General features: G+C 39.8%; 2 protein-coding genes across 4 annotated transcripts in view; one reads left to right on the plus strand and one right to left on the minus strand.

Moving 5' to 3' along the window:
- Positions 1–1875: 1875 nt before the first annotated feature.
- Positions 1876–3772, minus strand: MPLKIP (M-phase specific PLK1 interacting protein; the record flags this gene model as incomplete). The annotated part of the gene is made up of 2 exons (XM_079711202.1): positions 1876–2386; positions 3434–3772. The coding sequence occupies 2 exons, from the start codon at positions 3770–3772 to the stop codon at positions 2186–2188; spliced, it is 540 nt and encodes a 179-aa protein (XP_079567328.1). The 3' UTR covers positions 1876–2185.
- Positions 3773–4263: 491 nt separating this feature from the next.
- SUGCT (succinyl-CoA:glutarate-CoA transferase) overlaps positions 4264–22674 on the plus strand; it is a gene marked incomplete at its 5' end in the record, with an annotated part of 675080 nt that continues 656669 nt past the window's right edge. For all 3 annotated transcript variants that reach the window (XM_079711399.1, XM_079711400.1, XM_079711401.1), the window contains 5 exons: positions 4264–4363; positions 14689–14740; positions 15410–15483; positions 19519–19604; positions 20469–20519. In XM_079711399.1, coding sequence (XP_079567525.1) covers positions 4264–4363; positions 14689–14740; positions 15410–15483; positions 19519–19604; positions 20469–20519 — 363 coding nt within the window. The remainder of the gene's footprint in view (positions 4364–14688; positions 14741–15409; positions 15484–19518; positions 19605–20468; positions 20520–22674) is intronic.

A 22674-nucleotide genomic window follows, 5' to 3' on the forward strand; every position in this document is an offset into this window, starting at 1 on the left:
ACAAAAATAGGCTAGTAATATAAACAAACCAATATCAATGTCGAAAGACCTTTGATAACTATATACACTACCAATCAGAGCAATAAAGCAATGTATCTTTCCTGAGGACAAAAATGTTTCTCTTAAAATCAGGAAGGTCAGACCTCTGGAAGATGTTGGTAACTTGGCAGAAGAGAAATTTTACATTTAGTTGTTTAACATTACACTTATAAAGTAGTAAAATAAAATACACATAAGCCATTAGAACAATTATAATTTGAATGTTTTCCAAATATGATACGAATACATTAGCATAAAACCTTTCTTGACTTCCTTTTTTATTTTTGCCAATAATCCAGTGATCTCCAAGCAATGGCTTAATAATTATTTCTAAATGTCACTTCCTAGAGATAATATTTCTTACCTATTAAGTTCAATAAAACGTATGCAAAAGTATTGTACTTGCTCTAATTTTCATCATACATCATGACCTCAAATCATCTAGAAAGACAAGATGTTAGAAAATAAGGACATTCCCTTTAAAACATTGGGGGGAAAATTACTATTCTCTTTATATATAGGAAATAAAGGCAGAGCAATATAGTAATTATAATCAGAATGTCTGCATCCACTCACCAAATATTTATTAAGCACCTACTATTTTCCAGGCATCATTCTAAGAGCAGAGGATATAGGGGTAAGTGAGAAAGTAACAGCTACCATTTAGAGTGCTTACTATGTGCCAGGCTCTGGCCTAAGAATTTTCACACATGTAAACCCATTTAATCCTCAAACACAACACCTCTATGACATGGGTACTGTTAACTTTTTCATTCTATATATAAGAAAATTGAGGCACAGAGAAGTTAAATAATTCACCAAGCTAGTAACTGATAGTAGTCGTCCTGGGTGTCATGGAGCTTTTATTAATCTAAAATCCTTCCCTTTTCATTTTCTGTTTTGCCTCTGTGAAAAGACCTAACATACAAATAGAAGTGGTTATGGCTCAAATAGGTGGTGTAACCTTTTCACTTTTAAAGCTTTCTTTCTGGGAATGTTTAAACAAAATTTTAGCTATACTTGCATCATATATTGTGACCCTAAAATATCTAAAAAGCCTGACTGTTATAAGACAGTTGGGGAAAATGAAAATCCCCAACATTTTCATTTTTCTCTCCATTACTGTAGGTATAGGTACATAGCATTCCTTCCTTTGGAAAGCCTTTCTTAATCCAGGGAGGCCTGGTGGGGCTGAAGACCATGGGACCCTGCCTCATTGTAGGGGTGAATCCATGTCCAAGCTAATCATGCCACACTGCCTTGATCATAGTTATTGGATTAAGACTCTAAAATATGACCTAAGCATGGCCAATCTGTCTTCACTGAGATTGACAGAGCTGGGAAATGTTCTCTTCACAATGGAAGTGACTTCAGACTGCTAGTAGCCATCTTCCTGGGCCTCAAGAGAAAATGACTCCACAATACTGAGCGATGTGGAGTAGAGAAATTCAGACGCAGAATTCTTTAATATAGCTATGCAAGAAGTAGGTCTATCCTTGTCCTCTGCAGTTAAATGAGTATAAAGGGTATGAATACTTTTTTTTATTTAAGCTTAAGCGGGTTTCTGTAACTCTCAATCAAGTTTCAATGCATTTTTACAAAAGCATTACATAAAATATGCATGCAGAACAATGATTATAATATGAATAGAAATCTCCTTTATTCTTTTCCTTTACCCCCTTTCCCTATGAACAAATATAGAACTGTCTACAGGACAAAGGACAGTCTATTTCATTTTCAAAAGTAGTATGCAAAATATATACTTACGAATTCTAACTGTGTGATTACAAAGCATTATTTTAATAATTTTTTGGCATATGACAAAAGCACAATATAGCTAGAAAGACAAAATGTTTTATTTTGAAACATTGGAAAAACATTAAAAGACAAATGTCCATCGTATAACCAAGAATGTTAAGTATTTGGAAACTGTCAATCTTCTAAAATTGGTAGGCACTTCCAGAGAGCTAAATATTGCAAATTATCCTACCATATGTCTTCTCTAACACCAAAAATACTTGGTATGATGAAGGAAGACACAACTAATTATTCAAAGTCACCATGTTAGGGTTCAACTTAATTACAAGCAAAAGTTTTGTCCAAGATGTTCCTGACAAATGAAGCTTCCAGTTGAATTTCAGAAATGTTAACAAAAGTATCTTCCTTTTTTGCCTGTGAATGTTTGAGTATTGCTGTATTGTTGGCTTATATCCACTACAGATACTGGTTCTAGGCCAGCCCAAGGGTCTTCAAGCATTGAAGGCTTGAAATAACTTTCCAACTCATTAGACATTCTCTTTTCTCTACCACGCCCTGATCCAAATGGTGTAGATGTCCTTGGAGAACCCTTTAGAAAAAAAATCATCAGTTAAAAAGACATTTAGTAGAGGTAACTGGTACTTTTTCTTTAGAGGCTAGAGGGGATCACACTGCTAGTTAAAAGTTGTGTCTGGAACCCAAATACGTTCACTTGCAAAGTCCATGCTTCGTTCACTCTAGTGTTTTAAAAAAGTATTTAAACCTATTTGATATACTAATTTATTGATAGTTTTATGCCCACTGTCACTTCAAATCCTTTTGGGTTTCTAATGTAATAACTTTCCCAAACTATAAACTGGTGATGAAGTAATAAATTACTTGTACTGTAGTCTTCCCTCAGTATTTCCCTATTGCTTCTGGAAGCAAATTAAACTTTTTTTTTTTTTTAACCCTACAGCTTCAAAATTTCTAGAACCCTCCCATCTCATTAGCTCCACACTCAAAGGGATGGGTTTGGTTTAGCATAAGTTGGAAAACTACCAAGCATATTTAAGATGTAAACCACAGAATCCTAGACATACCAGAAAGAAGCCTTAGAGCAGAAGCCAATGTAGTTGAAAAACTAAGGCCAAAAGGAAAAAAAAAGAAAAAAAAGAAAAGAAAAAAAAAGGGAAAAGGTGCCAGCAACAGCAGAAGAAAAAAAAAAAAAAAAAAAAGGGAAAAGGTGCCATCAGTAGGATGATGGCACTAGCCTGTAACCCTAGAGATGAGCTCTATGCTGGGGATTCATTCGCTTTTTTTCCTCTTTGAAGACCGGGGACTCAGAATAATTTACTGCAACGAACTGGCCAGGCCCCTGACGAAGGAGAGGGAATTAGGGAAATCTGTGTTTGAGCGGCAGTGTACTGGCTAAAAAAGCAGGAAGACTATAGAAACAAAGCACAGCTCTGCAACTTTTTAGAGCATTCTAAAGAAAGTTATACTTAACTTCTCTGAGCCTCAGTTTATTCATCTGCGACATGGGGCTAACGATAGTATCTCACTTCATAGAGGATTCAAAATAATCCACGCAAAGGGATTATTAGTACCATGCCTGCCATACAGTAAGAGCTCGGCAAACGCTGACTATTATTACCTGGGGGTGGGTCTGCTGCTGCCCTGGGGAGTAGCCGAATTGCTGCTGGGACCCCGCGGGGGACTTGGAGTAGTTGCCAGGGTAGCCGCCAGGGGACGGAGACCCGAATCGGCCCCCAGGGAAGCTGCCGCCGTGTCGCGGAGAGTGGCTGCTCCCGTAGGGCCTAGACCTGGGCCCGTACGGCGGCGTGTGGTGTGGACTCCCGTACCCGTCCCGCGGGGATGGCGGCCGCGCTCCGCCTCCGCCCGGGGTACCCCGGAAGCTGCTCCCGCTACCCCAGCCTCCTACACCCGGGCCGGGGCAAGGAGGAGTCGGGGGTCGGAAATTCTGTCGGTGCATCTCAAAAGACGAAGACGAGTACCTCACTGGCGCGTTCTCCCGCCGGAACTGTCGCGACCTAACGTTCACAGACACTTGGTGGTCCTTCACCAAAACAGTCCTCCGCCCGCCAGCCCCATAGAGCACATTGGTTCCGGCCTCACAAAGGTTCCTCTGGGGCGGCGGGATAAGTAGGTTATCGAATTGGGTACAGATTCAGCTGATTTAAGTGAAGGAAGGAGGAAGAAAAAGGATAAAGGAAAGGGCGAATCCCATTGCTGGGTCCAAGCAATGGCCTTTGCAGTGTCGCGGGCTTTGGTTGCCACTGACTGACGGACTAGACTCCCGCCGACCGGATAGAGGGGGGCCCGGAGCGCTCGGCAGGGCCGAGCCCCTCCCACCTGGCGGGGGGCGGAGACCGAGGTGTCCGCGGGCGCCCCCAGTGGCTGCGGGTCGCGCGCGCACTTCGTTCTCCCCTCACGCAGGGAGCGAGGATTTCAGAGGGGTTCGCGATGCTGGCGACGCTGGCGAGGGTCGCGGCTCTGCGGAGAACCGGCCTTCTCTCCCGCCAGGGCGGCGGGAGGGGGCTGTGGACCGGCCGCCCGCAGTCAGGTATCCTCCGAGACTCGGTCCGGGCGGCGAAAGGGACCCCAGCCCCAGCCTCCCCACTCCGGCGGCATCCCGAGGAGAGCGCCGCGCTTTCCAGAAGTATTCGCTGCCCCCTCCGCCCGCCCTTTGGCCTTTCGCGTCTCCCCTTGCCCTGGCTCCGCGGTCGCCCCGTGGTCACCCTGCCCGGCGTCCGGGCCTGGGTCCGGCCCCTGCGCGGTCCTACTGGGCTGACTCGCCTCTCTCCCTTACTCCTCCCCCCTCGTCCCCCAAGTTTAAATACCTTGAAAAATGCACCCCCAGCCACATTTCAGGAAGGGTTTCAGACTGCACTTTAAATAACTCGGGGGCGAGGCTGTGCTCGCAGAGGCCGGGCTTTACTCCCTTCCTTGTTCTTGTTAAATGCAAGCGGGTAGGCGAGTTGGTTAGGAAGCAGAGAGCCTGATTTTCAAAAGGAGGAACATTTGGCTAAAGCGCTTAAAATAACGATCGTTTCACAGACTTTTGGTTAAAAAGAAAAGTGTGATCATTCAAGAATGACCCCTAATGTATAAACCCACCTTTGTACCGAATACCTGTCTCAGAATTTTATTTAGAAGATGAAATTTAGATTTACTCCAGTTTTCTAGAACTTTCTTTACACCCTCCGAATCTGGGAATGATAGTCCACTGTGAGTCTTGAAATCATCTTGTAGGAAACAGAATCTTAAAGAATTTTCGGACTCATTTAATCATAGCCTAATGGGTAGCCTGGACCTGTGCTTTTCAGCCTGTGAACCTTCTTGCAGGTGCCACTCCTCACTGTACATTTGACACATTCTGTGATGTGGCAAGCCGCAGAATGGGATGTTTTCTCAGCTTCCATCCTTGATGAATGGAGATACACACTTTTCTGTGGTTGTTTGTTCTGAGGGAATTCGGTTCATCAAGCTTTTCCTTTAGATACAAGTTGTAGAATCAATCAAGGCAGGATAATGCCATCAAGGCTTTGTGATGCAGTTAAGGCCCGGGGATCCCAGATTATTCACTTTATTATATACTTTTGTCCTGGCCAAAGCTAAGCACCTTTCTGGACATTGTCTTTGGTGCTTAGCTTAATGCCTGGTAATTGAGCTGTCAGATATTTATTGAATGAATGAGTGGGTCACATCATATTGGTCAGTGATTCTCACCTATAATGCCCCCTTTAATATCATCAACTAATCTACATTTTGGGGGGAGGGAGCAGAAAAATGAGGGTGGCAGGGATCAAAATTACCTTTGTTAATTTTTAAATAACTGGCAAATGTTTTACAGAATTGAATGAAGTACTGTAAGTTGTCATTTTACTTGCCTTACACTTTTGGAATGCTCTTTCCTATAGTGATACACTGCTATCTTCTACACATATGAACTTGCATTAGAAACGGGGGAGGTAGATTTTGACAGGTAGATTGCACATGACAGTGTGCCTGTCATTATGTTTTCAGGTATATAGGAGGATTGAGGAAGAGTACATTCTTAACAATTATGTGAAAACTCCAGATTCCACTTGGATCACTTCTGAGAATAGGCAACTTGCCTTTTCACAGATGAGAAATTGTCCAAGAAAAGTGAAGTGACTTGCTTGAATTCACATAGCAAATGGATGTGGGACCAGAACTCAGGCTTCTTGAATCCCAGGCAGTTGTCTTTTTTCCTAGGTAAAGAAATATGAATTGACACTCAGTCCATCCTTTGAAAAATGCAATAGATAAATAAACATGTAAAATTCTGATAGTGGTACCACGTAGCATATTATTTTAGATATTTAGAGATTAGTAGATACAACCTTAGTATTGAACTTTTGTGAATGTAGCTAGAATCTTCCTGAGTATTAACCTGGGAATTGCAGTCTGGCTGCCTGAACTGGTGGGTCTGAGGTCCCCGGATACATACTTGTGTTGGTTATTTATATGGTGGTGAGTTCAGGGGAAGAGAGATGAAGGAAGTTTTATGTTGCATTACCCGGAAATAGAAAAGTGAATTGGGGTGATGTATATGAGAGTTTGGTGGCTGCCCCATGAACTAAGTCTGACTCCTGTGGAGAGAAAAGAGCACGTTAACATTTTTGTGAGTAACACAGATATTGTTCCCACAAAAAGAGAATTGCAGCACTCTTTAGGGAGGACCAGCATTAGAAAACAGGATCCTCAGTAGGATAGTGCTTTTATTGAAGACGCTGTCAGTGGCTAGGTGCTGTCTTCAAGTGGCAATGTACACAGAGGACATCAACAGGCAAAACGTCAGGAACTTTCTCAGTTCCCATGAGTTATATGGGGAGCCCCCAGATTAATTGGTTAACTTTGTGGTGTTGCATGTTTTATAAGTTTTGCATGAATACAAGTAAGAGTACCACTAAGGAAATTTAAGTGTAAGTGAAAATGGGGCCTTGTCTATTTCTGTAAGACTGAGGATCTTCATTTGGGTTACCTAAGATTTTTTGGTGTGTCTTTTTTCAGTAGATTAAACAAATTTTTTTTTTTTTTTTTTTTTTTTGTAGAGCCTTTATGAGAGCAGAAGGCTTTGTGTTTGAAGCAGGAATTGGGGTCTCGTAGCTGCTCCCTCTGTCCCCTACTTTAACTGCCTCCCTGAAAAGACACTTCTGGGGCACTGCTAAGGAATTCCTAGGGCTCTCCAGAAAGGGTTTGAAAGCCAGTATTTTAGGTAGCTGTCAGGTATTAATGAGTGCTGCAAAAGTAAATACTTTGGCTAGTTTTTTTTTTTTTTTTTTTTTTTTTGCGGCACGCGGGCCTCCCACTGTTGTGGCCTCTCCCGTTGCGGAGCACAGGCTCCGGACGCGCAAGCCCAGTGGCCATGGCCCACGGGCCCAGCCGCTCCGCGGCATGTGGGATCCTCCCGGACCGGGGCACGAACCCGCATCCCCTGCATCGGCAGGTGGACTCCCAACCACTGCGCCACCAGGGAAGCCCTACTTTGGTTAGTTTTACTACTTATTACCAAGGAGTAAATATTTTCATGTTTCTGCATCGTCAGGGCTTTCTAAGCCAAGGAAACTAGAGCCTGGGTTAAAGGGCAAGCCTTGGAAGTTAAAGGGCAAGCCTTGGTAGTTAAAGGATGACTGAAATGATTGTTAGAGAACTCTCAGGAAGTTTATGTTTATATTTCAAAGGGGTATAAAACTCAGAGCCTTGGGGCTTCCCTGGTGGCGCAGTGGTTGAGAGTCCGCCTGCCGATGCAGGGGATGCAGGGGACACAGGTTCGTGCCTTGGTCCGGGAAGATCCCACATGCCGCAGAGCGGCTGGGCCCGTGAGCCATGGCCGCTGAGCCTGCGCGTCCAGAGCCTGTGCTCCGCAACGGGAGAGGCCACAACAGTGAGAGGCCCGCATACCACAAAAAAAAAAAAAAAAAAAAAAAAAAAAAAAAAAACTCAGAGCCTTGGAGACATTCCCGAGATTGAGATTGTAAACCCAGGGAAGTTTATCTTTCCCCCTGGAGACATTTATTTATATTCCAAAGGGTTAGAACCCAGGGACTATCCCCTTTTCTTCCAAAGGAGAATTTGCTTACATTAGGGAGATAAGCTTTCTCTGCTTTTCTTGGGGGAAGGTGGCTGCTGGGCAGCTATCCCATACAAACTAATAGATTTATAATTTTGGGGACCTTTCCTGTGGTTCAGTCCTTGGATGTGCACGCCTAGTCCACCAGCTCTCATGACGCCTGTGGCATATTAGGTGTGGGAAAAATGGTGCATTTCTTGATGTAAGTAATAGAACTCTGATCTCTGCTTCAAAAACTCATGTTTTTTTTTTTAGATGTTGCGGGCAGGAGTTTATTAATTAATTATTTTTTTTGCTGTGTTGCGTCTTCGTTTCTGTGCGAGGGCTTTCTCTAGTTGTGGCAAGCGGGGGCCACTCTTCATCGCGGTGCACGGGCCTCTCACTATCGCGGCCTCTCTTGTTGCGGAGCACAGGCTCCAGACGCGCAGGCTCAGTAGTTGTGGCTCACGGGCCTAGTTGCTCCGTGGCATGTGGGATCCTCCCAGATCAGGGCTCGAACCCGTGTCCCCTGCATTAGCAGGCAGATTCTCAACCACTGCGCCACCAGGGAAGCCCCAAAAAAACTCATGGTTTTGAATACATATAGATATTAAAAACATATATATATATATATATATATTTTTTTTTTTTTTTTGCCACGCCACACGGCCTATAGAATCTTAGTTCCCTGACCAGGGATCGAACCCGCGACCCCCTGTGTTGGAAACACAGAGTCTTAACCACTGAACCACCAGGGAAGTCCCCCCCAAAATTTATTTTTGATGATGAAAGCACTTCTTAGGACAGAAGAATGTATTTAATAGTTTCTATGTATAGAAATTTTTGTTCCGATTTTAGTATATGTGCTGCTGAAGGGAGCCCTAGAAATGTTTGTACAGTCATCCCTCGATATCTGCAGGGGATTGGTTCCAGGAACCCCTTTGGATACCAAAAACTGAGGGTGCTCAAGTCCCTTACTATATAAAATGGTTTAGTATTTGCATATAACTACACAACGTGTGTATACCTAAAATCATCTCCATATTACTTATAATATCTGGTACAATATAAATGATATGTAAATAGTTGACAATACGGTACAACTGCTATGTAAATAGTTGAGGGAGGTGCAGCATATTCAAATCGTGCTTTTTGGAATTTCTTGGCATTTTCTTCTCCCAAATATTTTCGGTACACTGCTGGTTGAGTCTGCAGTTGGGGAACCCACAGATACAGAGGGCCTACTGTATGTATACTTAGAGCATAAGCTTTGTCTTAATATTTCCTGAAGCCTTTCAGGTTACCTCAGTTTTCCTTATATAGGTTCTGTTGTCAGCTGTTTCATGTTGAAGGCTGTCAGTCGTAGAATAGTAAAGGCATCTCTGGGATTGATTAGCTCATTTACTGATACGGTGAGGCCTGCCTTGAATGCAGTAGACCACTTAACTATCACTTATGTAATGTTCTCATTGATAAAGCAGGTATTAGAAGTAACTTGTTTTTGCCTCTGAGAGCCAAACTACTGTTAATGATCTTCTTTTCAATTCTAAGCATGTATCCACCGTCCATAGTAGTCAAGCACAGGTGAAAAGTATTATACATATTTATTTCTTTTAGACTAATATTCTTCACCCATGGGTAATGCAAGTGTTAATGCATTAACTCACACTTATAAAAGTTTTCATTGAAAATAATAAAATTGTTGACAGAATACTTTGACATGAAGAAAAATGTAAAAGTATGATTATTCTTTTCCAGACACAAATGTTTGTTTTAAAAGGAGTAAGTAAAATTTGAATGTCGCCAGAACTGGTATCTTTGTATTTTTCCAATTGTAAAAACAATATGTACCTTTTGTAGAAAACCTGAAATGTTTAGGAAAATAGAAGGCAAGAAAAAATATTAGTCTCTTATCTAAGAAGCAAATACTTAATATATATATAGAAAAAAATAAACCTCACATACTTTAAATCTTCAAATCGGAAAATAAAAGCTTTTTAAAAGGGAAAACCAACTATACATGAGTATTTATATAATGTGGGGTTGGAAAAACATAATACCTGTACAGAAAAGAGTTAACATAGCAGGCCTCAGGCTGCTATCTTTAGGAAGACCTTCTTACAAGTGTGGCCCTTGTTTGGTATCTGGGAACTTGGCACTCCAACTGCTTCCTAATTAATAAGGGTGCCTAGATGATTTGTACAATCAGTGTGATTTATGGATTTATGGTGAGCACCTGCTTTTCTTCTGGGAGTCCAGAATTTTGGTGCATGATGAGCAGAGAGTGCCTATGTGAAAAGCCCTCAATAAAACCTTTGGATTCTGGGTCCGTAATAGACTTCCCTGAGCAGAAACATTGCACATGTTAACTGAATTTTTTTTGTTGCTGGAGAAAGAAGCAACAAAAGAAGCTTGGCGTGGCCCCTCATGGGAGGGAGAGAACATAAGAAGCCTGTGCATGGATTTTTCCAGACTCTGCCCGTCTTTTTCACTGACTGATTGGGTCATATATCATTTTGCTGTAATAAACCTTTAGTCATGAATACAACTATGTGCTGAGTCCTTTTAGCAACTCACTGAAGGTGTGGGTAGTCTGAAGGAACCCTGAAACAATAGCAAAGGCAGAAAGTAAAAGAAATGATTTTTTGAAAGTGAAATTCCAAAACCATCTAAAAAACCAAACAGCAGATAAAGAAAAATTACTTTTGCTAATTATGACTCATAAAAGGTTAATATTCTTATTACACGAAAAATCCATACAAATTAATAAGAAAAAAGATAAACATGCCTGTAGAAATATGGGCCAACAAGAAGAATAGATTATTTTTGAGAAGAAAAAGAGCAAGTATTAAAAACAATGTAATTTAGAGGTCATTAAATAAATGCAAATTAAAATGGTAGTAGCATGCAAATTTGTAACTGTTAAATTTACAACAAACAAGTAAACAATATGCTCCCCAAACCAAGTGATCGTATGCAGGGTTATGGAAGATGGTGGAGAACACTGTTTTCATATACTGCTGGTGCCAGTATATGTTAATACTGCCTTTCTGGTGGACAGTTTGATGAAATGTGTGAAAAGTTTGAAAGAGTTTATAACATGAACATGGCTAGGCCACCTTAAGACCTTCCTCTGTCCTTGGAAGCATGCTCTTCATCTCCTTTCTCCATCCCCCAAAACTCTAAAAGCCTTAGAGAATAATTTTTATCTTTACTCCTTAAAGAGAAGTTCCTGGGAGGGCTCTGTAGCCCTTCACAGAAAGCATCCTAAATTCCCTCTAGACATCTCCTGCTTGTCAGAATTACCCATTGGAAGCTGTTGAAAACAAATCATGGGCTTGTTTCTTTATTGTTTTTGGCCCTGCCATGCAGCATGCGGGATCTTAGTTCCCCCACCTGGGATCGAACCTGCGCCCCCTGCAGTGGAAGCGCGGACTCTTAAATCACTATTTCATAGTGATATTCGATCAGTTTGTTTTATGATGACTTTTTTTTTTTTTTTTAATGTCTCAGTAGTTGACTAGTACCGTGGGGGAGGGATGCCATGATTGCTGTCATACAGATGAGCTACTTGTGTGGGCATCTGTCAATTATATCTACTCTGGTGCTGCTGAAGTTTCTTTGTGTCGTGGAAACCTTAGGGCCAAATACCAGGGGAGTTCCTAGAAGCAGCTCTGGCAAGCATAGATTTGATGGCAACTTCATTGTAGTTATACTGCTTTATATGGTTACTCAGCTGTGATCATCATAATAGCTTTCCATCCTAGAGGCCAAATAAGTTAGAGCAATATACTAGCTGCTCAGTATATCTTAACAAATTATGTTATAATAGATGCTCTTTTCAACTGTTTTTTCCCCCCGTAATCAGCCTATTCTGGTCTTTCACAAACAGGCAAAATATGGCTGTAGATATCTTTTTAAAGTATAGAGTATTGAGAATCATATATGTTATTTTCTGTTCTTTGAAATAATCATGAGTCATGTGTTTTTCTTTTGTTTTCAAATCTGGATTATCTACTTTAATGGGTATTGTGACTGTATAATACAATGATGACGATGATGATAACAACAATTGTTGATTTTTAGTGAGCATTTACCATGTGCCAGGAAGTGTACTATGCACTTTACACACAACGTTCCATTTAATCCTTGCAAGCTCTATGATATAGGTGTTTCAAATGAGGAAACTGAAGCTCAGAGAAGTGAAGTTACCTTGGTCAAGGTCACTAGGGTAGTAAGTAGTGAAGCAGAGAATTAAATCCAGTCAGTCTCCAGGGTTTATGCTCTTAACGTTTAAAACTCATTAATTGATTTTGACTTAATTGTGCTCTAGAAGTCCTTTCTGGTTATCTTCTCAGATAATAAAAGTAAAATTCTATTGCCTGATGTTAAATTAATTCATTTGAAAAGTTTTGTGTCATTAAACAAAATTTATTATGGTTGTGAGTTGATATTGGTAGAGAAATATAGACTTCTCTTTATAGATTTATAATGAAATGAGATTTATGGGTTGAAGAGACTTCTAAATATATTTCCTGCATCATTTGAAATAAAACAAGGGCCCCAAAAGAGATGAGTACATAAGACCAGTAGTTTTGGAGTCTTATGTAACATAAAGAATTACTTGTCCATTCATTCCTAATGATGTCAAAATATCTTCTCACATTTGAGGTCTTTTTCTATGTTTTATTTTCTCTAAAATATCTTGTTTTCTCTCTCATTTTGTTCTTTATGTTTTCACTTTTTGATTTTCCTTTGTCTTTTTTTTTGCTGATTATACACTTAATCACAGTTAAGCAAAATTACAGAAATAAATAACTTAGCTAGTGAAAGTTCTCCATAAATTCTTACCGCAAGATTTAACCACCAGTAGAATTTTATGAATGCTCCTAGAAATACCATGTATTATTAATATTATTATGTATCTTTACAAATATAGGATCATATTATACATTCTATTCTACAGCTTGATTTATTTTTTAACTTAGGAATATATCTTGGTGAACTTTACATGTCAGGGTATGTAAATGTCTCATTTTACTTGACATCGGCACGGTATTTTTTTATATGGATGTGCCGGTGCTTATTTAACGTTTCACCTGTTGGTGGATTTTTGCACTGTTTTGAATATTTTGCTTCAGTATTGAAAACAGTGAGGCAGGGGAAGGGGTAGTTAGGGAGTTTGGGATTGACATGTACACACTGTAATATTTAAAATGGGTAACCAACAAGGACCTACTGTATAGCACAGGGAACTCTGCTCAATATTATGTAACAACCTAAATGGGAGAAGAATGTGAAAAAGAATAGATGCATGTATATGTGTAACTCAGTCACTTTGCTGTACACCTGAAACTATCACAACATTGTTAATCAACTATACTCCAATATAAGATAAAAAGTTAAAAAAATAAAAGCAGTGAGGCAATTCACAATAGAAGATATATGAATGGCCTATTATTACATGAAAAGATTTTTAACAGCATTAGTCAACAGGGAAATGCAAGTTAAAACCACAGAGAAACATCATATACGCATTAGAATGGCTAACCTTTAAAAGATTAACAGTACCTAGCGTTGTGAGGATGTGGAGTTTCTAGAACTCGCACTGTTGTACAAACACTTTGGAAGTCTGTTTGACAGTTTCTTAGAAAGTTAAGCATAAACTTACCATATTACCCAGCCATTCCACTAGGTATTTACTCAAGAGAAATGAAAACATGTCCACACACGGACTTGTACACAAATGTTCATAGTAGCTTGATCCACTGTAACCTAAAACTGGAACCAACCCAGTGTCCATCAACAGCTGAATGGATAAACAAATGTGGTATATCCATAGAGTAGGATACTACTCATAAAAATGCAATAACGTTGGGCTTCCCTGGTGGCGCAGTGGTTGAGAATCTGCCTGCTAATGCAGGGGACACGGGTTCGAGCCCTGGTCTGGGAGGATCCCACATGCCGCAGAGCAACTAGGCCCGTGAGCCACAACTACTGAGCCTGCGCGTCTGGAGCCTGTGCTCCACAATAAGAGAGGCCGTGACAGTGAGAGGCCCGCACACTGCGATGAAGAGTGGCCCCCGCTTGCCACAACTAGAGAAAGCCCTCACACAGAAACGAAGACCCAACACAGCAAAAATAAATAAATTAATTAATAAACTCCTACCCCTAACATCTTAAAAAAAAAATGCAACAACGTGGATGAGTCTCAATATCATAATGCTGAATGAAAGAAGCCAGACACAAAAAGGGTACATAGTGTATGATTTCATTTATATAAAATTCTAGGAAATGCAAACTAAAATGACAGAAAGCAGATCCATGGTTGCCTGAGGTTGGGGATGGAGGGAGAGGTAGTTTGCAAAGGGCAGGAGAAAACTTTCAGGTAATGGAAAGTTCTGTTTCTCAATTCTGGGTTTGGACAAATGTGTAATGACATGTATCCATCATTACAGTATACGGAGTATTTTCAGTGTCCTAAAAACCCTCTGTGCTCAGCCTATACACCCTGTCCCCCCATTTTTAAATTTTTCATTAGTTTGTCCCATTTAAAAATTTTTCATTAGACAGACTATCTTAAGTGTAGCTTTGGACTTTATTAAATTGGGAATAATCTGGTCTTAGAGGCTTTAATTTTTACCGATTGATTTCGTTGGACTGGGTCAAGGTTTCTGTGTTACATATAAAGCAGAAATGTGAAGGAAAATTTATTTATTTGGTAGTAATAGATATTACTAAGAATATGAAGAATTCTGCATTATTCCTTCTGACAATTAGTAATCAATTTAAGTATTTTCTGTCTTTGCCAGATACTGACAATATGAAGCCATTGGAGGGTGTAAGAATTCTGGATCTAACAAGGTTTGTATTGGTTCACTTGTGTTTTGGTGATTGAGTTTTCCCCCTTCTTTAAAAAGACATTTATTTCTTGGATTATAAGAAGGTGTTTATAAGCTTATCATTGAAATTTTGGAAAGAAAAACCAAGAAACTTTCTTGCAATTTCATCATTCTACGAGACAATTAGTATAATACTTATACATTTCTTTCCAATCTGCATATTTATATATAACTTTTGAAAATAAAAATTGGAACCATATTGAAATTACAGGTTTATCCACATTTTAAACATAATGTTATATTTTGAGTATTTTTCCATGTCATTCAAAATTCAACAAAAAATATAAGATATTTTATTACAGTATATAGTTATCACATAATTACTTAGTCATCCCCCAGTGTTTTTATATTATAAATGAGAGACTTCCTTGTACATAAATCTTTGCCTCAGGAAATCGTTCAGTTTCTTCCTTAGGATAGAATTCTGGAAGTAGAATTACTGCATCAAAGGGAATATACTTTTTAAAGCTCTTGATACATATGGCCAAATCACTTTTTTGAACAGTTTTAACAATTTTAATTCTTACTCACATTATATGAGCTTGTCTATGTTGATGGACTATTAAGAAAAGAATTAATATAAAAATCTTAAAGATGGTAATGAATTTATCTATCATTGTTAACATTGTAGAGTACTGGCGGGACCTTTTGCTACTATGAATTTAGGAGATCTTGGAGCAGAAGTTATAAAAGTGGAAAGACCAGGTAAAACTACTGCTCTCTTTTTTTTTTTTTGCGGTACGCGGGCCTCTCACCGCTGTGGCCCCTCCTGTTGCGGAGCACAGGCTCTGGACGTGCAGGCTCAGCGGCCATGGCTCACGGGCCCAGCCGCTCTGTGGCATGTGGGGTCTTCCCGGACTGGGGCATGAACCCGTGTCCCCTGCATCAGCAGGCGGACTCTCAACCACTGTGCCACCAGGGAAGCCCAAAACTACTGCTCTCTTTAAAACATAGAAACCAACTAATAAATATTTTTAATAGTTCTTTAAATGTCCATGTACCTGTATGTGGGATGAGGAGAGAATTGAAATGAAGCGATTATTTTCCCTTCTCCTTTCTTTATTTTCCTCTGAACCTATACTAATATTAGATCTCTTTCTACTCTTTATACGTGCCAAGGGCTAAGGCCTAAGCCAGGTCCTTCACATGCACCTGGAAGCCTCTGGTAGAAACTGACATGCAACACGTAAATAATGATGATGCTAACAACAGTTAGTGCCAGGCACAATTCTAAGCACTTTGCCCGTATTAATTTATTCAGTCTTTACAACAGCCTGTGAGCTGTTATTATTCCTAGATTATAAATAAGAACACAGAGACACAGAGAGGTCACGGGATTTATCCACGGTCACACAGCTAGTAAGGAATATCCAGACACTCAGCTCTGATCCTGGCCCTCCTGAGCCCCACACAAGCCTTGCTGCTGAGACTGAGGTTAGAGTGGGCCTGGCCACCTTCCCTCACCGGGGGACGAAGAGAAGGCAAGATATTAGCATTATTATTTATTCTTCAAGATATGTTGCTTATGGATCTGGAACAGAATTCCCAAATTAGTGAAAATGGTCTAGTCTTGAATAGTGTGCATGTATCTATAAGACCCATAAGAGACTAATTTATAATTACATCAACATATTAATTTACCGTAAGTGATTAAACGCTATAAAGTAGAACACATGATCTAGAAGATTCAACTTTCTGCTACATAGATCTTCTTAAGAGGCCAAAGCAGTTAGCAGAAGATTCTCTGATCAGCATGGGGAATGTTATATATTTTATATTATATTTATCTGGCCCTGTGCTTGTCAGGCTCCAGGTGATAGAAGAGCCTGGTGAATTCTGCTTTCCAGAGATAATGCTTCATTTATCCAGTCAGTGATATTTATCGCTTTTGGTCATTGCTGGATACATGCTGAATAATGTTTACTTTCTAGCTGAACATCTTTTTTTTTCTTTTACAGGTACCACAAAACTTCTAATTTTCACATTGCTATCCAGTTTTAATACCACATACTTTCTAATTTCAAGCATTGGGTCTTCCATTTCTAGATGGAATAGCCAATCTAATTTCTGTTGCTATTTCATTTGATCACTAGGTTAAATATTTGTACAGTTGGCCCTTCGTATCCACGGGTTCTGCATTTATGGATTTAGCCAGCCACAGATTGGGTACTTTTATGATCTGCGATTGGTTGAATCTGCGGGTGCTGTTCTGGTGGATATGGAGGGCCAATTATGGGACTTGAACATCTGCCAATTTTGGTGTCCTCAGCGGGTGCTGGAGGCAGTCCCTCATGAATACTGAGGGAATGACTTTATTTTTATTAATTTTAGAAATCACTACTCCCTGTTTGCTTAGTCCTGTTTCTCCTTTGTACTTTTTCATTTCCACCCTGGGGGACCCTTTCCTCAGTCTAGGCCTTTATTATGTCCCATAGCCATACACTAGGCATCAAGCTTTGTTCCTAGCAGACGTTCATTGCTCTTTTTCTTACTAATTGGTCTCTCTCCTTTAACCCTTTTGCTCAGTACGTTTTAATGTTCATATTATGTATTTTGTTTTTTCGAGATAGTTATTCAACAGACATGAAGAAAAGTCCCTTGGCAGTATTTTCACATTTCAGTCTCTTTTAGTGTCCACTTCCTCAGTTCTTAAATTAAATTTCGTTGTAGTTTTCTGACTTGGGACTTAGATTATTCTTATTTGAGTAATCAAAGAGCATATCAAGCTTAAGTATATTTTTTTCTTCTCTTTTTAGAGTCTTTCGGTGGGTGTAAATGCTATGCCTGCAGGGCCAGGCAGGTAACCTAAATGAATGAAGGGGGCTGGGCAACCAATGATGCTGCTGTTACTCCAGGGTTGTCACCAGGAGGCAGGCATACCCAGGCAGGGATGTTGGTCTTTGTTCACTGCTGTGTCTGCTCTGCAGAGAGCAGTGTTTGTGACATAGTAGGCACCCAATAACTATTTGCTGAATGGATGAATGTGTTGAAATATCATATAAGAAAGGCAGCCTGAATTTTTATACTATCTCTAGATTTTGAAATCACGGCAGATAGTTAAAAACTTTAGGTTGTGTGTGGGTCAAATAAAACATGTCTCTCAAATTGCCAGTTTTACCAGTTTGTGACCTTTAACCTTTATTTCATTTCATGGGCCGTCAGCACATATCCTATCCTTCCGCGTCTCTTAAACCCAGGTTATACACCAGGACCAGGTGGGGCAGGAAAGCCATGTAGGCCTCCAGTTTAGATTTCTGACATTATTTCCACCCAAGAGATGAATGTAAACATTTAAAATAAGCTGTCTACTTTTGGCCTTATCTTGACATTGCTCTCTTAAAAACAAAAATTTTTTTTTATTTAATGTATTGAGACTTTGGAAAAAATGGATGTGGCTGGACTCTCTCCTGCCTCTGGGAGGTCCTGTCTGATCTTGAAGATCCAGATTCACACATACATTTTTCCGTGAAGCCTATAACCGGTTTATTACTAGGAGGTTGTCTTTGTGGATTCTTGTAGTTTATTTTTTCCCCTGACGTTTTGAGCATGCTGTTCAGTTTGATACTTACTATTTATTGCTTTGTGTTGTTTATCAGTTCATCCCCAGTTAGAACTAATGCTTCTTTTCTCCTCTGTCCTGTGTTCTCTCTTTCTCTTGTGAGGTTTTTAGATTTTTGTTTTTAAGTAAAGGAGTCTATTCTTTAGCTTCTGTTTTGTTTTCTAAAAGGCTGTGTCTGTTTTTCTTGATCAGTTTCAGTGGGTAAAGTCTAATGGGCTAATAAATTAATTATATCATTTAAATGAGATTAGAATGTAAACTTGAACCCATATTCACAAATTCTCTCTTATTGGGGGGCTAGTAATACTTAGGTAGTGATTAGTTTCTAATATCAATATTTAATCAGAAGTCATAAAAATCTTAATTTAAGTAATACTAATTTGTGCCTATTAATTGTTGATTCACTTCTGAGCTCCATCTACATTGTTTGCTTTTTGTGCAAAGAAAACTTTTTTTCTGTAACTTGATAGTGTTATCTTTGAATCAAACACAGGTACTTTTCAGAATCATTTGAAGTAGATGTTTCGAATAAAATACCCTATTTTTTATGTTTTTAAACTTTTACTTTGAAGCAAGACATTTGAAGCAAGACCTAGACGACTAAAACTTTATTCTAAATAGCATCTTAAATTATTGACATTTACTATTCAGTAGCTTATTTTGCTTTTTCTGATTTATTGCTACAGAATTTTAAAAATAGAGTTATTTATCATTGTTTTATACCTAGCCTCAGATACCACTTTATCATAAAGACTTACTTATCATTATCCTGATTTAAATTATATTTAACAAAAATATTTTGTAGACCCAACATTTTGTTTGCACATTTAATGCTAAAAACATTGAAAGAGCTGACTTGTTTGTTGAAGTAGGAGAGTAATTTTTTTCCCCCTCAGACTTGCCATTTATTAAATCTGAAGACTGCCAGTAGGATGTTCCCTTCCGGATTTTGACTTTCAGGGATGGATTTTAGTGAAAGAAGCTATGGGAGGATTTAGTGATTTACATGAGCTTTTAGCCTTAAAGAGTTTGGGCAGTCCTAACAAGGTCCCAAGGCCACTTTAGGTTGCTAATTCCGCTGATCTTGTTTAGGCATCTGTGAACTTACATATGAGTAAGCCTGTTGATTTGAAATGTCTCATGATGTTTCAAGGTTACATAGTTCATACTATTATTTTCAGGAGCTGGTGATGATACACGAACTTGGGGTCCACCTTTTGTGGGGACAGAAAGTACTTATTTTCTCAGTGTTAACCGAAATAAAAAAGTAAGAATATTATCCCCTTTTTGCTTTCTTTGTGTAATTCTCTCTTTAAAAAAAAAATATTTATTTATTTATTTATTTATTTTTGGCTGCCTTGGGTCTTCGTTGCTGCACGCAGGCTTTCTCTAGTCATGGTGAGCGGGGGCTACTCTTCGTTGCGGTGCGCGGGCTTCTCATTGCAGTGGCTTCTCTTGTTGCAGAGCACGGGCTCTAGGTGCACGGGCTCAGTAGTTGTGGCTCAGGGGCTTAGTTGCTCCGTGGCATGTGGGATCTTCCCGGACCAGGGCTCGAACCCGTGTCCCCTGCATTGGCAGGCAGATTGTTAACCACTGTGCCACCAGGGAAGCCCTGTGTGATTCTCTTGTAATAACAAAACTTTTGATATCATTGTGGCTTGTTTATTTCTACCCCTTTTTGTAGATATAAGTAATATTCCCAATAAGGTGAAATTTTATTTTATTTTATTCATTCACCAGTTACCAAGTAGAAACAGTAGAGCTTTTTATTAATTTTCCTTCTCTACTAACTTAAAACATTTTTTGAGAATTTATAATGGTTTTTAATGGAAATGATTTTATTAAAGTGAGGAATCACTTGATTTGTTACATTTGTTATTCTTTTGGAGATTACTAATTGCCTACATTTGGTATTATTATTTGAAAAATTTTTACTGTAATCCTTACTATCATCCTAACATATCTGAATTGAAAATAAAATCAGTAAAAATTATTTAAATGTTTCTTCGTGAGGAAAATGCATTTACTTTAAGAGGAGAAATCTATAATATGAATGGCTCTCTTATTGAACTGTCAGCAATAAGAAAAATTTTTAAGATACTATTTTAATATATATATTTTTAATTTTTAGAGTATAGCTGTTAATATCAAGGATCCAAAAGGGGTGAAAATCATCAAAGAGGTACAGTATGCTCTATAGAAGGCATCTTGTCACCTGGGTTGTAACTAGGGATTTGAATATGAGTAAAAATGTTTTAAAACATTATTTCATTGGCAATCTGAAATTTTGCTTTAAATGCCATTTGAGTTTAACTTCGTTTTTATACTAAGTATAATTTGCTTTATAATTTCTGGTATATTGTGTTTAACATTTCTCCATAGTGTCAGAGTGTTCAGTTATGGCACTAGTGTCCATTGACTGAGTGCCTGCCCTGTATCAGATCTTAGGCCTGGGTACTTTATTCGTATTATCTTCTCAAATCTTCAGAATTTTCCTTGTAAATGAAGTATTATATCCTCATTTTCACAAGAGGTGAAATGAGTCTCAAGGGGCTTGAGTGATTGTCTAAAGATCACATAGCTAGTAAAGGGAGGAGCTGAAATTTGTACCCTAGGTCTACATCACTGTAGAGCCCAAGATTTTTCTAACACTTATTCAGATGGCTGATGTGTGCAGACCTGATCTTGGCATCTTTCCTTGAGGGGCCAGCACAATGGTTAGGGGCATACCCCAGTGCTCTACTGCTGGGATTCAAATCCTGCCTTCTTTACTTACTAGCCATGTGACTTCAGGCAGGTTACTTAACTTCTTTATGCCTCAGTTCCCTTATTAGCAAAATGGGGACAGTAATAATACCTACTTCTTAGGGTTGTTAGAATTGAGTTAATATTGTGTAAAATGTGAAGAAGGGTGCCTGCCGTAGTCATAGTCAGCACTCATTCAGCATTAACTATTATTATTGTTCCCGGTGCACATGAAGGTGGATTCATCATGTGAGATAAAACTTGTTTGCCATACTTGTTTTTTTTTTTTTTTTTTTGCGGTACGCAGGCCTCTCACTGTCGTGGCCTCCCCTGTTGCGGAGCAGAGGCTCCGGACGTGCAGGCTCAGCGGCCATGGCTCACGGGCCCAGCCGCTCTGCAGCATGTGGGATCTTCCCGGACCAGGTCACGAACCCGTGTCCCCTGCATCGGCAAGCGGACTCTCAACCACTGCGCCACCAGGGAAGCCCTGCCATACTTGTTAAAGTTTGAAGTCTAGGGCTTCCCTGGTGGCGCTGTGGTTAAGAATCCGCCTGCCAAGGCAGGGGACACGGGTTCGAGCCCTGGCCCAGGAGGATCCCACATGCCGCGGAGTGGCTGGGCCCATGCGCCACAACTACTGAGCCTGCGCTCTAGAGCCCGCGAGCCACAACTACTGAAGCCGCACTTAGAGCCCGCGCTCTGCGGCAGGAGAGGCCACTGCAATGAGAGGCCCGTGCCCCCGCTCACCACAGCTGGAGAGAGCCCGTGCGCAGTGGCGAAGACCCAACACAGCCATAAATAAATAAATAAAATTAATTAAAAAAAAGTCAAATGTAATGGATGTAAATCTCCTTGATTAGAGAACCAAATGTAATGGATGTAAATCTCCTTGATTAGAGAACCAAATCCCCAAATTTGTTTTATAACAAAGTACCAATTTTAGCTTCATTGCTCTGATGCTTCTTTCCTTATCATCTGGCTGATTGAAAAATAACGTCTTCTAATTATTAAGATCAGAATCAGTGATCATCCGCTCTGGTTCTGTTGGATCAGTCCAACAAATTTAGAATTTTACTAGATATATGTTGAACCCAAAGCTTGATAATTGTCCTGATCTCACTGTCCTGTTTTCCTACATCTTTTCTATAGCATAACTTAGGTTTATTTGCTTGTTTTTTTCTTTTTCAGTTGCAACTTAATATGATTTTTCTAAATTATTCTTTGTTATTATTGCCTTGCCTTGTTTTTTTTTTAATACATTTATTTATTTTATTTTTTAATTTTTGGCTGCATTGGGTCTTCGTTGCTGCGTCCGGGCTTTCTCTAGTTGCGGCAGGCGGGGGCTACTCTTTGTTGCGGTGCGCAACCTTCTCATTGCAGTGGCTTTCCTTGTTGCGGAGCACTGGCTCTACGCATGCAGGCTTCAGTAGTTGTGGCATGTGGGCTCAGTTGTGGCTCGTGGGCTCTAGAGCACAGGTTCAGTAGTTGTGGCGCACGGGCTTAGCTGCTCCACGGCATGTGGGATCTTCCCAGACCAGGGCTCGAACCCGTGTCCCCTGCATTGGCAGACGGATTCTCAACCACTGTGCCAC

The sequence above is a fragment of the Hyperoodon ampullatus genome (genome assembly GCF_949752795.1).
Source record: "Hyperoodon ampullatus genome assembly, chromosome: 9".
NCBI lineage: Eukaryota > Metazoa > Chordata > Mammalia > Artiodactyla > Ziphiidae > Hyperoodon > Hyperoodon ampullatus.